Source organism: Fomitopsis serialis, assembly GCF_022376445.1.
Source record: "Fomitopsis serialis strain Sig1Antser10 chromosome Unknown B0H18scaffold_2, whole genome shotgun sequence".
Lineage (NCBI taxonomy): Eukaryota > Fungi > Basidiomycota > Agaricomycetes > Polyporales > Fomitopsidaceae > Fomitopsis > Fomitopsis serialis.
The window spans coordinates 55,441-71,552 of NW_025954962.1; the positions used below are offsets into that span (position 1 = coordinate 55,441).

General features: G+C 53.5%; 5 protein-coding genes across 5 annotated transcripts; all 5 read right to left on the reverse strand.

Moving 5' to 3' along the window:
- Positions 1-85: 85 nt before the first annotated feature.
- B0H18DRAFT_968677 (uncharacterized protein) lies at positions 86-3,111 on the reverse strand. The gene is made up of 8 exons (XM_048043525.1): positions 2,066-3,111; positions 1,765-2,016; positions 1,690-1,711; positions 1,579-1,641; positions 945-1,526; positions 714-893; positions 280-657; positions 86-226 (listed from the first exon to the last, which is right to left on the reverse strand). The coding sequence occupies exons 1-7, from the start codon at positions 3,038-3,040 to the stop codon at positions 470-472; spliced, it is 2,262 nt and encodes a 753-aa protein (XP_047900081.1). The 5' UTR covers positions 3,041-3,111; the 3' UTR covers positions 86-226; positions 280-469.
- Positions 3,112-3,224: 113 nt separating this feature from the next.
- B0H18DRAFT_900214 (uncharacterized protein) lies at positions 3,225-5,007 on the reverse strand. The gene is made up of 6 exons (XM_048041450.1): positions 4,513-5,007; positions 4,431-4,449; positions 4,160-4,376; positions 4,044-4,110; positions 3,659-3,995; positions 3,225-3,607 (listed from the first exon to the last, which is right to left on the reverse strand). Exons 1-6 carry the CDS (start codon positions 4,888-4,890, stop codon positions 3,378-3,380), a joined length of 1,248 nt encoding a protein of 415 aa, XP_047900082.1. The 5' UTR covers positions 4,891-5,007; the 3' UTR covers positions 3,225-3,377.
- Positions 5,008-5,183: 176 nt separating this feature from the next.
- Positions 5,184-6,551, reverse strand: B0H18DRAFT_183519 (caspase domain-containing protein). Its single transcript, XM_048037007.1, has 3 exons — positions 6,476-6,551; positions 5,915-6,419; positions 5,184-5,858 (listed from the first exon to the last, which is right to left on the reverse strand). The coding sequence occupies exons 2-3, from the start codon at positions 6,353-6,355 to the stop codon at positions 5,250-5,252; spliced, it is 1,050 nt and encodes a 349-aa protein (XP_047900083.1). The 5' UTR covers positions 6,356-6,419; positions 6,476-6,551; the 3' UTR covers positions 5,184-5,249.
- Positions 6,552-7,650: 1,099 nt separating this feature from the next.
- B0H18DRAFT_925256 (uncharacterized protein) lies at positions 7,651-12,547 on the reverse strand. The gene is made up of 16 exons (XM_048041619.1): positions 11,524-12,547; positions 11,381-11,465; positions 11,275-11,329; positions 10,782-11,226; positions 10,566-10,731; positions 10,186-10,513; positions 10,103-10,134; positions 10,003-10,047; positions 9,930-9,953; positions 9,853-9,874; positions 9,604-9,805; positions 9,345-9,551; positions 9,124-9,291; positions 8,524-9,066; positions 8,221-8,463; positions 7,651-8,169 (listed from the first exon to the last, which is right to left on the reverse strand). The coding sequence occupies exons 1-16, from the start codon at positions 12,430-12,432 to the stop codon at positions 7,777-7,779; spliced, it is 3,867 nt and encodes a 1,288-aa protein (XP_047900084.1). The 5' UTR covers positions 12,433-12,547; the 3' UTR covers positions 7,651-7,776.
- Positions 12,548-12,892: 345 nt separating this feature from the next.
- B0H18DRAFT_866901 (uncharacterized protein) lies at positions 12,893-15,187 on the reverse strand (the record flags this gene model as incomplete). Its single annotated transcript, XM_048039819.1, has 16 exons — positions 12,893-13,289; positions 13,344-13,435; positions 13,486-13,542; positions 13,597-13,623; positions 13,680-13,739; positions 13,789-13,954; positions 14,007-14,103; positions 14,156-14,255; positions 14,312-14,347; positions 14,403-14,448; positions 14,501-14,537; positions 14,590-14,610; positions 14,663-14,742; positions 14,801-14,838; positions 14,896-14,950; positions 15,003-15,187. The coding sequence occupies 16 exons, from the start codon at positions 15,185-15,187 to the stop codon at positions 12,893-12,895; spliced, it is 1,494 nt and encodes a 497-aa protein (XP_047900085.1).
- Positions 15,188-16,112: the final 925 nt, after the last annotated feature.

The window sequence follows — 16,112 nt, forward strand, 5'->3', positions numbered from 1 at the left end:
CCGGCAGTCCTTTCGGTACTCGACGAAACCAAACGCGTCGTCCATCTTTGTGACAAGAAACGCGACGTCCACGAGCTATGATCTTCGTGACATCCTTCGGAAGATCATCATCCATACGCAGGTGCCATCTACCTTGTTTTGTTCGCTATCTAGACGCATGACTATACGCAGACTAACGATTTGGAGACACCGCTCCCTGTAGCACTACCCCTCTATTATTCTTTCGGTAAATACCCTTCACGTATATGATATCCTACGGATGTAAATATCCTTCCTCAGTGTTGCTCCTGGATGGATGGGTGAAATGCAAATGATGGGACTCACGACCAATGTCCAAGCGTGTGATGAATGTATGGTGTACAATGCGACCATTGTCCTAATAGTGATAGTATGCAGGAATAAGTTACGACGTGCAGGCAGGCTAGGAATCGCATTGAAATGCCCAGGGGATGCAAAGCGACGTCTGCGGCTACTGGGTCTCGGTCAACACGGGCCCCTGACGCCATCTCCGCCGCTTAGCCCACTTCCACCAGAGACGCACGAAGTTAGCGTAGACGATGAGTACAACGCCTGCGAACGAAACCACGATGCCGAACACGTAGTAACGAGTGCCCGTGAGGTTGTTGGCGGGAATTTGGATGTTCATAGAGAACAGACCTAGTGCGCGGTCGCAGGTGTGAGCTGCGAACCTACGAATGCTAAGAGAAACATACCAATGACAGTCTGGACCAAGACGACACCCATACTAACGGTCGTGAGTGTAACGAGAGCAGTGTCCGTGCCTGACTGCGCCTTGGAGTGGGAGAGGCGGAGGTGGGATAGGTAGGTAGGTTGTGACGTGCTCAGTACACGCTCGTAGTGGACTAGTGCCTGCTGCAGGGTCAGGATGTGATCTGTGCATCGACATAAGCGATACATATAATATCTGCACAAGAGCTACGTACCCTGCACATCACCCATATACACATAGACATCGTGGTCGTGCTCGGTGCCGTTCCCAAGTCCACCTTGACCGACGGTCAGCAATCGCTTTTGGAGCTGCGCAACGACCTCCGACTTGTGCGCTAAGACTCGGGTGAGCGACGTAACGAGTCTCCTCGTCCTGGCCATCCGATGGACGGTAGTCGTGGTCTTCGCCGTCGGCGTGTGCTTGAACACAACACGGAAATGGCCGTAGAAGGCCTGCACCGAACGTTTCAATCCCCGAAGGTGGAGACGACAGCTCGTAGGAAATTTGAACTGCGTCTTCCGTTCCACAGCCTTGAAAGTTTCGCGTGGTTTCTCGATGACCGCAAAGCTGGATGTTTCAGGTTTCTCGTTGGTATCATGTGCCGCAACCTTCTCGAGGCTCGAAGTGGAGGGTATATCAGCAGGCGCGGGTGGAGGATTGGTCACCGCGGGGTCTGTTGCAACATCTTCATCAGACACCATTAGGCTCTCCATGTTGGCAACCTCCTTTTCGACCCCTTCCAAGAAAGGGAAGAATGAGTCCACGATGGAGTCCATTATTCCATGGGCAATCCAATCTTGCAGTATCGTCAGACCCGATGACCGTCGTCGTAGACATCGTATACTTACCTGAAGTCATGTTGACGCTCTGCGAGAGTTTGAGTATTTTCCTCCGAACACGGTCAACATGTTCTGTGATCCGCTAAGCAGCAGTCATACAGGAAGCTAGACAAAACTTGCCTCCGATATCCGAGAAGTGGAACTGAGAACGAGTGTTAACACGGCTCGCGGGGATGAAGCGATGCTATGACCTACCGAGCAGATACCTTCACGGAAGACGATCAAGTACACGTTGACCTCACCAACGATGGCTTCCTCCATAGGCGACGCAGACGACGCGGTACCATCTCGAGGGTTTTGCAGTGCACGCAACCGCTCCCTGGTCTTCATGCTTTCGATCGCACGAAAGACAACAAAGTAGTATCCTAGTTTCGGGAAGACCTCCAACTTCTCTCTGGGATCCTGCTGCAAGATATCCTCCAGAGTCAACGGGTGGAGGTGGAGAAGCTATGCAACATTCAGCATGCAAGCATACAACGGTCGCTGAAGATCGAACCTTGCCAATTGCACGCATGTCTTCCCACGTAGGTGAGGTGACATCTAACCACCATGCTTTCTCCGCATCGCCAGGCTCAGTCGCAGCGGATGACGCTTGAGACATTGGTGTCGGTATTGGCATCGCAGTTGCCCGTTTCTTCCCTTTCCTAGCTCTGCGCGGAAGGGTGGGCTCTTGGCTTGAGGAGCTCGTCGAGGACGCTATGTCCTCAGGCATCATATAATGGTGGTGAATCGTCGGGGGCGAAGGAACGTGTGACTCCAAGGCAATCGTCTCTGTCCGTGCCCGTCTCGCCCGCTCATTACCCTTGAGGGCTGCGCCGAGCTGAGCAATGATGAGAGGTAGGGAATCCGTATGGATGAAATGCCTGTCCTCAGCGCCGGGAACCAGGCCTTCCCTACCGAGTGAGTCCGGGACCAAAGGAGTCGGTACATACAAGTCGAAGGACCGCGGGACGTATCTCCATTCCTCCCTGGCTCTGATGCGAGCTGCAATTTGGCGTTCCGTTCGTTCGTTATGCGCGTCTGCGATGCTCGGTCTACCCCTCCGCGTGCGAGTGGCGAGGGACCTCGCCATTGTCCTCATAGACTGGGACGACGAGGACGAGGACGATGTAGTTGAGAGCGATGAGGAGGATGCCCACGCACGAGCCCACGTAGCAATAGCATGTTCGACGACCGCTGATATTGCTCCGAGGCGTCCACCGAACACAGAGGACGCGGAAGAGGAGGACGAAGAGGACGAGCTCTGGGACCTGATAGAAGCTGGCCTGGGAGGTAAAGGAGGCTCTCCACGATAGATATCCTGGTCGTCTGGTTCTTCCAACGAGAGATGGTTCACCGCCTGTGTCTCCGGTACGAGGCCAATGGCTTCGGCGTCTTCGAGAAAGTACGGCGACGATTCATTCGGAGCTACTGTACGGTCAGAGCTGTTGGACTCTGACCGCCCCGATACAGCGTCGACAGTAGCAGGCATCTGGGGCGAGACCGCCCCGCACAGACTTACGGAGCGAGGACCATGAGACGAGGGTGGAGGTTGAGGGACGCTGCAAGCCACCCACTCCCGGCGCGCCGCCGGCTCACCCGCTACCAGATTGGTATCCCGCAATCCCCGTGCGTTCATTGGCTCCTAGGAGCACACGCCGGTATGCAGGCCTCTCGTGTAAGTTACTGCAGTCGGACGTAATTTGCCTACACTGCTTGCTACAGCAAGGCAGCAATAGGCACTCTGGTCCGTCATGTCTACGATGACCGCAGGCAGGTTACCCCGCGTAACGAATTCGCTCGGAATAGTAGGAGGGTATCTAACGGCATTATCCTACCCGCCGTCGCTTTTCACTTCGCTGACCATCGTCTCCATGAACAGCACTAGACCGCTTCCGTGGCATGGGTCCAGAGGAACCTGGGGCGAACGGTCTTCGCTTCTTCTCTTTCTGACTTGCCTTCTTCTGCCTCTTGTCTATCGCTTTCTTCACTGCACCGCGCCCGCCTGACGCAGCGAGAGCCTCGTATTTAGCTCGCAGTAGAAGATCCTTCTTGTCGGCTGGCATGATTTGTCAGTAACAATGGAAGTCAAGTAGTCCCCAGTACGCACAATCCTTCATAAACCATGCCCCCTTTCCTGCCTTTCGCCTTTCGCCTTCTTCTTTGGCCACCTTCTCTAGAGCCTCCTGTTCAATCTTTTCCTGCCGGTCCTTACTGACCATGCTCTCAGCACGCTTGTAGGCGCGCTCCAGCCTTTGGACCTCTTGCTCGCGTTCTTCTCGCAAATGCCTCGGCGAGTTGACCAAAAGCTTGCGCGCGCGCTTCAGATTATCTCTGAGCGTTCGCATCTCTTGAGAATGCATGTCTGCAAGGAACCCATATTGCGAGCGAAAACGCTTGGCCGAGAGTTCTCCTGTCATGGGTAAGAACCGTGGATCTCTGGGGACCTGGCGGAATGTTGATGAAGATCATGCACTACGTGACGAGAGACATACCACTTTCTCTCCTTCGACAGCCAGCTTTTTCCTGGGGACCGGTTTCTTCGAGCTCACTTCTGTCGGACTACAGACTTTGTCAGCGGTACCAAGAGGTCAGAAACACTGATACATACGCATGCTTACTTGACCGTTTGGGGATGTCTTTCTTCGACTTTCGGGGTTCATCCACCTCTCTCGCTTTCCCCTTCACATCGTAGCGCGATGAGACCTGCTCTACGTCGGACACACCGTCTTCTTCATTTGAGTCATCCGCTTCTGGATCTAACGCACTAGAGCGGGCTAGTTCTCTCTGCGCTTTCCGCAGTGTGCCAAACGACAAGGACGCGAGCACTGTAGGGAATAGCTAAGGCTTGCGTTTGCTCGCCCGATGCGAGTGAGACTCACCATCCTCCGCCCCGTGAGTCTATCGAGTGTCATATCTCAGGTGAACGAGTTTCAAGATTTCCAGACAATGTTGTTCACGCACTGACTGTTCCGCTTCTTCCTCAGAAGCACTAGACTCCGGGTCGCTATCCGCCTCACTAGCCTCCTCCAATTCCTCGTCGTCCACCCACTGAGCTACACGTGCCCCATCCAAGTCAATCTCCTCTGGCTCCTCATCCACAACCTCATTGCCTGATCCATCTTCCGATGATGCATCATCTTCACCCTCGTCTTGTTCGAAGAAACCTTCAGAGCCGGACGCGGAGGCAGATGCCTCCGACTCTTCGTCAGATTGCTGAGCCTGTCGTACGGCTTTGGGTGTGCTGCTTCCAGTCGCCAAAGGTGTAACTCGCGATGCACCACGTTCTTGCGCTGCATGCGCGGGAGGGCGTCGGGAAGCGGGGCGAGCTCGTCGAGGCATGCCAAGAAGTTGTGCAGATCGGGCAGGGATCTCAAATGGCGGAAATGAGCGCAGGCAGGTCGATCAATCGCCCCGCCATCTTGCTCCTCCCGATTAAGAAGGTGCTGTGGTACGAACGATTAATGTGAACGTGATTTGGGCTGCGGCAATGTCTCCGAAGAGCTTGATAGTACAAGATCCCGGTCACGCCGGCAGCTGGAGAAGACGACGACATACATAGGATATGATTGCGACAGACGATTCAGGCGATGATGACAAGGAGGCCTAGCAGAGCTGGTATCAAACCGCATGACTGGACGTTGTGAAGTCTACAATATTTATTCCATAATTATACCCGGGCATACAGTCATACACTATCCCTAGAATTCCAAAACTGTCTTGGATGACCTCCAACGCCGAAGGACACTACAGCCGAAGCGTGCGAGAAGGAACCCGATCCGTAAATAGGTGGGCCTAATAATTCGCAAGACTACGGGCTTCCTCCGCCTGTCTATGCGAGCCAATGCCGGAATAAACGGCGATTGTGCGAACGGAATCTTGTCGAGCTTCCTGTTGGGCCCTCTGCACTGCGGACGCTGATTCAGGGTGCGCAATTTGCCAGCGACACGGCTGGTAATCTGCCTGTAGCTGAGACTCGGCTCCCTGCGCAGAACCTGGAAAAGCTCCAGTGTGAAGGCCCCGCGATGCTCGCCATTATCATCTACCACCTCATAGGCGCTCTCGTTTTGACCACACGCAGCCAGCATGGTGTAAGGCCCGTGGTGAGAGCTAGCGTCGGGTTGGAAAGTTGCCCTGATAGGCGTCAGGTTCGCTCGGCGAGGTACAACTGGGATGCCGCAGCGGATGTCTAAGTCGAGATCCAGAGGAAGCGGCGTGGAACAGGTAGGCAGTGCCGAGCGGGCGGTCACAGTATCCCCACGAAGGATCTGAGACATGCCGCCGGAGTGACATGAATCAAGGATTACTGTCTGATGAGGACTACGATAAGTGTGAGCTTGCCGTGGGCAAAGATCTAAGTACTCACGATGTCACACCCTCTCACGTGCTCTAATCGACTCAGCAGCGCATGCAAGGTCGGCTGGGGGATCCCGCGCACTATTCCGCCTTTGCCAGAGAGTGCCCCTTCATTGTATGGGCATATTGTCTCTGCGATGTTGCCCACGCAACCCCATTGCGGACTCACTTGGGCATAGGAACCATGCCCAGCAAAGTATATAACCACGGCGTTCTTCTTGGTAATGCGAGGGTTGTTGATAAGTTTTTGATCGAGGGACGCGAGAATCGCAGATTGAGTCGCCTCCTCGTCCCGCAGATTGACAATATGGGGCGAGGGTACGCCGAGATCATCGCGCAAGTATTTGACAACGTCGTCCGTATCGTTGCCGCATCCACGTAAGGGTGGGATCCGCAAATTCTCGTATTTGCCTATGCCGATAACAACAGCATGTACATCTTTTCCGTCCATCCTCGGCCGAGAGGTTTCCACTTGCGGCCTTGGACGGACAGGTGACTTCTGGGTGCTGCTGATACTTTGTCCAAAACGTCAGCCATGTCTTGCATATGACGATTCGTAAACAATACTTACGTATCACTATCAATACCGGTTCCCGGGGAAGAGGGATGGACATAAGCGTGGCGGGCTACGGGTAGCACGGCAGGAGGATCGCAAGACTTCGAGAATCTCGGATGCGCACAACTGTTCATGACGTGCGTGTGCAAGTAAGGGGACGGACTGATGAACACTTGAAAGATACCTACGAGCAAAGAGGCCCCTTCGCCACTCCTTATAGCGGCGCTGCTCATACCTCTTGAGAAGCTACGAGTGTCGGTGGACTGACGCGACTCTATCCAATGAGGAGTGCTCTATCCACCGACTACATCTGAGCGTGTTGCCCGCGCGCGGATGGTCAACATCCCAACGCCATGGCCAGTGCTGCGCGTCGGCTGTACGTGAGTTGATGGGCACATCAGTGAGGGTGGAATGGAGGGACAATGCAGGTGTAGTGGTACAATTAACGACATGCATGCGACTGCGACACCACCATACCAGTGCACCGCGGGCGAATTATACTGTGTTTGAAAATGAGGTCAACTCTAGGTATTGACGAATTGTAACAGACTCACAGAAGCTGAGGCCTGAGGCCTGAGAAGCGATGCGGCCATTGCCCTGAGCAATACCTGGCGTGGTAGATCGAAGACAATCGTTGCAGCGTCGATTGCGGCTCCGCTCGCCGCTCGCCGATCATACGCTTCAAGTTGTTTTCGCGACCTCGCTGCACGCCGGCACTGGCAGTTCACGAGTCCGAGTGAACGTGCATACACTAAAACCACTGCACGCGCATGGTGTGGAGATGCACAGGCTCGGGTGCAGAAAGACCGATGCTCGGAACTCACGCTGAGGGTAGGCTTATGCAGGCATCGCGTAGGCGGACTGGACCCACTATGACCTGAACGGTGGTCAGTCTAGGGTGGACGTAGTGGCTGTGTGCACGGTGTACACTTCCACCGACCTAACTCCCGCAGCATCATCGGCAGTTTGTTAGATCTGTGGTAAGCATCCCGCGACGCGGCCCACCGGCAGAAAGCAGGACAGTGGCTTTCGTTCCGTGATGCGGAGGTTGGTCAAGGAGGTTCCCTTGTCCTAAAAATCGAAGGCAGCATCTTTCAACAGAGAAACAAACAAATCGCGAAGCAAACGGGCAGTGACTGCATGTATAGTGGTGGCTGGGCGAAAATAACCCAGCCACCAAGCCACCAAGCCGTACCGAGTCTAGCGCCCATTACCACCGGCGCACGCACGTTTTCAACTTGCAGCAGCGTACTGCAGCTGATGGATATGCAATACATTTCACCAACAGAACAAATGTTTGCAAACAGGACTCCACGCTAGACGTCATGTACTGCGCTGCTTTGTCCCTTGAAGGAATCGGGATCGTCCACAGTGGTCTGGGTCTCGACACCGTCCAATAAGACATATCGCCCGTTCTCCATGCGCACATCAAGTGCCAGTCCCTTCGACTGCACACCAGACCGCCAGAATGGGCTAAGGCCGAACCACACGGCCATCTTGGCAAGGAACGGTCGATGCTTTGGTTTTGTCTTTCTGAGCTCGTCGTCAAGAATGCCTTCCCAACGATAGTAAGGGCGTGCACGAATGGATACGTCATCATAGTCGGTGCCTGCTCCGGTACCGAGCGTTGATGGTTGCATGAGAGTCTTCATGTCGACTTCTTCCATATCGAGCTCAGAGGTGTCCTCCCCAAGGTGCAAGACATTGGCCTAGAGTGCGCGAGTCAGCGCAAGTGGTGCAAGTCCAATACAAGGGCTTACCCCATGCGAGCCATGGAAAACGATGTCATTCATTCGCAGATACATCTTGTTGAGCAAGCCGGCGTCGAAGAAATCGTCCCACTTCGCCTTCTTGTGCAATAGACCACGCTGAGTCAGGAAGGCCTCGAGCGCGGCACGGGGCAGAGGGGTATATGCTATTGAAGAAGGATAATGGGGGTCGAAATCTGACGCATGTTTCTGCAGAGCGCTGATAGTATTGTAGTTCCGTCTCCACAAGTCGTCCTGAGAACGGTGACAATCTACCTCAGTGCATGGCCGGGCCACAACAGACGAGATACGTACCCAGTAGACATACCACCATGTGGCCAATTCCGACGCAGACACTCCGGACCACCTCTCGTACGTGACCTCGAAGATCGGGCGGCTCGTGCTCACCAATTCGCGCACGCGCGTGTCGCGTTCCAGCTCCTGGACGACACTCACAACGTCTGCAGGTAAGCGAGGCTGATTATAGACGGCGGCCAGGAATTGATACGTGAGGACGTCTGCTTTCCACTGGCACTCCCGTCTGCTGTGATGACGATAACTGCGCAGAACCATCTCAAGCGGTACCAGATGTTCTGCAATCAGTCGCTCGTTCATAGTCAAGAACCGAGCGAGAGGCTGGGTAAGATCGAGATCATCTGTGAGGCCAATGATAGACCCGTCGACTGTGACGCCCTTCGCATATGTCAGTTCCACTTCGAATCCGCTACCCAAATCGACTCCTTCCCAAGGTAGGGTCCCGCGACGTTTGATGCGGAAAGTACAAGTCTTGTAGTGGATGACGGCTTGGGCTCCGTACCGCTTGCGACAACAGCACCACCCTGTGTCTTCGCCAACATTCTTCAGAATAATCAGCACTCGACCCAACTCAATTGCCTTCTGTCAACTGATACTCACCCGGACGTAATCATAGGGCCACATGACGACTAGCCCATCCATGGCTCGTAGGGCCAGTCGCATCTCACGCTTTCGACGAATGTGAGGGCTCGAGTTCTGAGCAACATACTCTTCTAGCTGTGACAAGTCCTGCAGAGCTCTCAATGGTCCGTCGTCGTAGCGAATGACCTTCGAGGAGAAATAAGAGAATGGTTCAATTGGTTCTTGCACCTGAGACTTACCAAAGTCGGTGGGAACGGAATCCACCAAGCGTTGCCAAAGAAGTGCGTGCACTTCGGGAGAGGTGCATCTGGAGGTTTCCAATAGCAGTCGGGACCAATGAAGTGATCTTGAATGTCTCTCTCGAGGCGACGGAAGAGAGCGGCGTCAGGTCCAGCTATAAGCGCAACAGCCTTGTAATAGGAGATTGACCCCACTTCACGGAGTATCTGGCGTTTGGGGGCTCGTCAACTATTCGTGTACGATGCGATGAAGGCATACCTTCAGATTCTCCACCATACGTTCCCCAGGTGTGCCCTTGAACTCGGTCAGATAAGGAGGGAACTCCTCGTCTCGCGCTTCCTTGAAGTCCATTGGCTGTTCCTTCGGTATTTCAGTAGTTGGGTTGGTTAGAAACAACGTCATAAGGGCTTCCTGCCAGATCCGTCGTCGTGTATGGGGAGATGATTGTGAAAGGTCAACCCTTCGCAGTATCAGTACGGAGGTACGCCAGGGGGAGGCATCACATACCGAGGAGAAAACATATCAATGCCTGGAACACTGTCGCGTGAGCTATGAGTACGAAGCGATCAGGGCCGAATACGTACTGAAATCAATGCGACGTGCAAGCCCTAAGCAAGCAGGTCAGCTAGTACGGAAGTCATGACTCATTGGACATACTTTTGACGAGGCGACGTGTGATGTCCATGTTAATGATGGTGAAATCTGCGCCCAGAATGTAAGGATAGCGATGACAGCGATTGTCCCAAGCATTGCTTACAGAAACTGAGTCCATAAGTCACAATGTAAATTCTGCGGCCCATGTCAGCAATGCGCGCGGCGAATGTTAGGAATCAACCTCACATATCAAGAACGACTCCGTTCAATATGCTTGATCCGGGTATATTCAGAGCCACTCCAAGGGCTACTGCAGACGTGAGGACGTAATTCAATCGTGAAAACCACTCCGAGGCGTTGTTGATGGGATTCAGAAAGGGTGCGTAGATGCCTTGAAGGATAAAGTAGACGAGCATCGCAAGCAACAAGACGATTTGACGGGCGACTGCCACCCATTTACTAGAAAGGGTGCGGAAGAGGCAGTTGCCTGGGTCGATGACCGCCGTGATCAAGAGCGTCGTGAGCTTTGCGAGGAGGAACACGCATTCGTACGTTCCCCAACCCCTGCGAAACCCTGGACGCATGATTGGTTTTGCACCCAAGTCACAATGCACGAAAACACTGACCGCTGTACAGGAAGTTCAGTGAGTTTTTGTCGCGATTCAATAAGCGTTGGTATTCGCGGTTCATGTCGCTGTTACTCCTGGGTGCGCCCAATTCCGTAAAGCGGTCAACGACCGGGACAACTTTCTTGATCGTGTGGAACAGACGAATAGGAAACCAGATTGTCAGCTGAAGTCAAAGTGTCAGAAAAGCATAGGGCGTAAAAGGAATTACAATACCCCAGCGATGCAGGCGGTGGCAAGGATGACCAGGACAGGCGCATAGTTGACCGCGTCAAGCTTCATGCTTGTCGTCCAACAGAAATCGAGAGGCGCACGGTACTCGTCCGGCGGACCCAAGGGTGCCACGGTTGGGGGGTTAGACGTCGAGTTCGTATACGGATTTGGGACGACCCAGAGATCGTTTGACCAGACTAGGATGTGCATGGCTATGGTGCTAACAGGCAGATAGATGACGGTCAGCAAAAAGCTGACCAGCAGGATAAGCCAAGAATGTTTGGGGTATTCCAGAGATTGTTGCCCTTCCGGGACGCGGATGGTGGTACATTGAGAGGTTGCCCGATAGAAGTAATATAAGAGCAAGCCGGATACGATCATGCATATTATGAGGAAGACGGTAGATTCTGTGGTTGTCGACGCGAAGTTTAAGGCCAAAATGTTCGGGCTGTTCGCGTTTCAGCAATTACACTGCATCATGAGGTGTCGAACATACATTTTGACGAGGAACAATTCTCGCCAACGATCCTTGAATGTATTACTGGAGGACACTATCCGATCTATTAAGGGCTTGCTAGCTCACATGGGGCACGGCGTCTTACCAACAGTACTCAGAATGAGTGCGAAAATCTGAAGCGTGTCGAATAGTCCTTGGACGCTGTAGTAGGACGCCAGTGCACTTGATCCCTACCAATACATGTCATCTCTTGTGCGAAACGAGGTCATGGACTTGCTATGCACACACCGTTATGCCAATGGTCAAGCTAAGAAGAGTGGAGAAGATCGAGTCACAATTTCTCCATCCCGGTGCTACCGTCGCGTTGTGCTCCAGATCGGCCAGCGTCTTCTTGGTGTCCGCTAATGCTTGCATAGGCGGAAACATGGCCATAGTTGGCGCCTTGCCCTTCTTGCTCTGTTCGATCGCTACATACGACGGTGCTGGGAGCGAGGCGATATAGTCGTCTAACTTTGGCAAATAGAGTGCTGGCGCCTTCCTCGAAAACACCGTTGCCAGTGGAATGGGGGTATTGGGGGTATGAGGTCCCAGCTGTACCCGTCCTACAGCGGTGGTAGTCGAGCTCACAGACAGCCTCTGCAAGCGTGACATTGCAGTGGTCGAAGATGATGGTGCCCCTGTACGCAGGCCTGACGACGTAGAGGGCCTCGGAGAATCTCGAGGTAGGCCGTCGTTAACGTTGTCATGACGCTGCAGAGAACTCATCTGAATGGCCTCCGGGACAACCTTCGTGTTCGCGAATGGTACGCGTGAAGTCGTGTAGGATCGTCCAGACGCCATGGGTAACCCATCCGTCACGTCAACCGAGTAGTCGTACCCGTATTGGCTATGGCTTGAGCTAGTGAGGGCATCGTCCTGTCTCTCTCCTGGAGCCTGCGCATGAGCGAGAAGTGCGGCGTCCTCTCCATCGTCTTCAGCCTGACTTGGCTCCCGGCGTCGCAGTAAGGGGTGTGCCAGAAAACTTGGAGGTGCAGGGGATGCATCGGTGCCAGTCAGATGCCCCTCGGACGACCCAGCTGATCCTTGAGGAACATCCAAGTGTTGTACCGGGTCTACCTGAAGTCTCGAGGAAGAAGGTCGCTTCCGAGTCGAAGACGGTTGTGGTTCGAAGAGCTCGACCAAATCCTGCACTGCCATGCGTAGACGACCTAACCAGATCTGAGCGACGCGTTTTCTCAGTGTTCGGTCAAGGGGGGGAGCGCGAGAGATGTGAGTGCCATGCTTCGGGGCGGACGTGCTGGGTGCTCGAGCGGTGGCAGCAGTCGAAGCAGGAACGCTGATGCGTTTGAGCACGTGTGTCGACCACTGCCAAACTTTCCCGAAACAAGGCAGCTCTGCCTATGCGACCGGGTTCATGGTGTTTGGAGAAAAAGAGGCTGAATAATAAGAGATATAAGGTATGAAACTGCTACAGATACTGAGCCTAGTGGATACAATGGAAGGACGTCGATGATGTGTCAGTACAAGGCCTACGTGCGAGATACACTGATGTAAGAATAATAAGCAATAGCAAACGAAGACGCCAGAATCCCTCCGTAATACCTTGGGATTGCCACCGGTTGATTCGACCAGGACAAAATAGTACCCTGTATCGAAATCAGAGGTGGTTTTTGGCAAAGGCAACTAGGCTGGTACTTACCATCCAACGCCCGGAGCTCCCGCCGGGAGTCCTTGCTGCTTCGTGTGCTGCATCGGTCTTGTCAGGATCGCTCGCGAGCTCGGATGAAGAATGCGTAGTCCTGATCGCTTCGCTCAAGTACTGGATGGTAGCAGTCTTCTTCCCAGTAACCTTCCAATTCCTCTGCAACTCCTGCTCCAACGGCAACAAGCCGCACACAATAGACGGGTTCTTCTTGATGATGTCGGCCAGCTCAGGTATGGGATTCTTCTGCATGAGCACTGAGGGGTGGATCGTCTCGTGCGTCACGGAGTCCGTCTTGACTGGCAACTCGCGTTGGATCTTCTCGGCAAGTTCGAAGATACCGACTATCGAGCTACGTCTCATCTCAGCATTGTGTACGAGGGCAAGATCTTAAAGTGGTACGCACTCGTGTGGAGGGAGCTCTCCCCATGGTTGCACTGCTTCGAGGCGCGATCCCAAGTAGTCCGTATCAAGGTAGAGTATGTCGCCGACATGTGCCTACAATCGGTGTGAGGATAGCCACGGAACATGCAACACAGAGTACTCACAGCCATCCATGCAAGGGTAAGGTTCGCCAGATCTGGTTCTCGGTAACCACCGCCGATCTGCGTGATGTTACATTCAATATCAATGCGACTCAGTATGCCAGGCAAACTTACATCCGAATGACATCCTGCGAACCAGCACTACGTTGCTGTCAGTAACGACCCAGCGATGATACTCAAGGGCAATAAAAGAATACCTGTCGCAACACTTGCTGCTTCATTCTACCCGCTTCTGTTTGTCTAAATTTGGCACAATTCTACACCACGAAGTCAGCGGTGTCTCTGCCGCCAATGAGGAGGGCTTACAAAGTCCGCCCTTCGTTCGTTCAGCGCCAACGCTTGGTATGCCTTTTCGATGTGGGGACCAAGCTCGGTGCTATGGAAACCAAAGAGCGTTTTCACTGACTTGGAGAGTTTCGTCAACTCCTCTGGCAGGCCAACTGATCCAACGGTATCGAACACGCCAACACATCTGACAGACATGTGAGTACTGCGATTCCTCTCGAGAAGGCTATAGTACGGACTTCACCGAGAACCCTTCTGGTCCACCGGTTGCGCGTCTGCATCCTGGGCTGTCGGGCCCTGTCCAAGGCGCGATTTTTGTCTCCAATAGCGCCTTTTCTGTGCACGCAAAGATGAGACGTCTGGGCTGAGCGAAATCGACTGGACAGACCTTCAGGATCAAGGTCATCCTGGTTCCCAAGCTTTTGGAGCGCTATGAAGATATCCGCGAAGTGGTCCATTTCTGTGCGGCTCAGCACGCCGATCCTGCCCTGGAAGGGAACCTCTGTCAAATGAAGGCGAACGATCGAGATCGAGATTTACGTACGATGAGCGCAGCTATTGTTCGAGCGGTATACGCGCCCTGTTAGTAGGATGAGCAACCTCTCATGGGTAATGAACATCTCGACAGCGCTTACCCTGGAGAACCCGAAGAGCAAGATTTCATCACCGGGGTGATAATTTCTGACGGTGCACAAGTGAGTACTTGTGTCTGGTTGAAAGACGGCAAATTTACTGTGTGATAAAAGCATAGGCTTCTTCGACCTTGTCCGCTAACATGAACGGTTAGCATCGTGAAGGAAGCGGTTTTACTACAATGCATACCAAGTGATGCACCGGTAGCACCTTCCAGATAGATATCAGCTACTCTGCAGAACATTGACGCGCCGAACCTCACCGTCAACCAGTTCAGAATAAAAGTTGTTTGCGGATCCAACACCCGACTGGTAAAACACGACTTGGTGAACAGGTGGATTTCTGTCGACATATGTCAGCTACGCACGTTGATGGCGCTGAGCTGATTGGTCATACTTACACTCTCGTGTCGACGTGTCGGACCGCTCGCGCTAGACGCTTCAGACCGGACGGCTTGTCAGCGAAAGCTTTGCTGACCAGTACAGCGTGACGCACCAGAACATTCGTGTACTTCCATTGTGCATCCACGACAGTACCGTCCTGCCATGTGCTGGAAAACGTCAGACTGTGTGTCCCAATACACTGCAAGTAATAAGACTTACCCATCGCAACAGACAACGATCCTCTTCTTCAATACAGAGACGCTATGCGGGGGATAAGTGGTCGTGCGCAGAGGAGGTGACTGAGCCAAGGCTTGTTGTATGGCAGGCTTGCCGCGTCGACTGACATCGTCGAAGGGTTTGTTGAACGCCGCAGGCGGGAACTGGGCCACGGGAGATATGGTCATCGAGTCGAGCATTGTTGCGATTGAGTGTTCTTGCGTTCCGGACCTCCCTACGCTGGTCGCTTATATGCGGTCGCAGAATGATCGAAATTCAGACCATCCGTCATAATCATGATACCTGGAGTCATCTTGACAAGCCCAATGGCCTGATGCAATCCTGTGCCCCATCCAAACTACAACCGCGGGCCCGGGGTGGCTGTCCGGTCGGAGGTCTCTGAACGAATTCGAAACGCTCGCATGTTCGAAACAGGATATCTCCGCACGGCGGAGCATGGGAGTACCAGGACGACTAGTGTGAGAGTGTTGCGGTAGCCGAAACAGGAGTGGGTACATAAGATGAGATGCCAAAAGAATGGAAGAGTTGCTTGAGCGCGGACATGAACACTAGGTATGGCTGAGCGCTGGGTTCGATCCGCATGCTTCACCAACGTACCGGTACAGTACCACTCCGACACCACAGCGCGAACGGAAGCCATCTGGTGAATACCGTCGAGGGGTAAATCTCTACAATCTACGTCCCTTGTGGCATATGGCATCCGTCAACTTGGTTGACGGCACACACAGGCATCACAACATACCATTTTCTGTGGTTCGATATGGCATACGAACTTACCAATGACATACTAGTGCCTTGTGGTATATTAGGTCCGGGATTTGGTCAGATCCCGGTGCGCTGCTGTGACTGTTGCTACACTGTCAGTGTGATCCGAACTTGTTGTACTCCACTGAGCGGTACGCATCGCCACACGCACGCCAGCTTGAACGCGCCCCGTACATGTTGCCCTAATGACTCAGTTACTACTTACTTGGCCGACGTTACGCACGGGCCGCCCAGTACACGGAGCGCGAGCGATGGAACTGCTTAACTTGGCATATTACAGTATGAGTCGGCGCTTAGCTTAATGACCCGCAAGTTTGACGCAAGCCC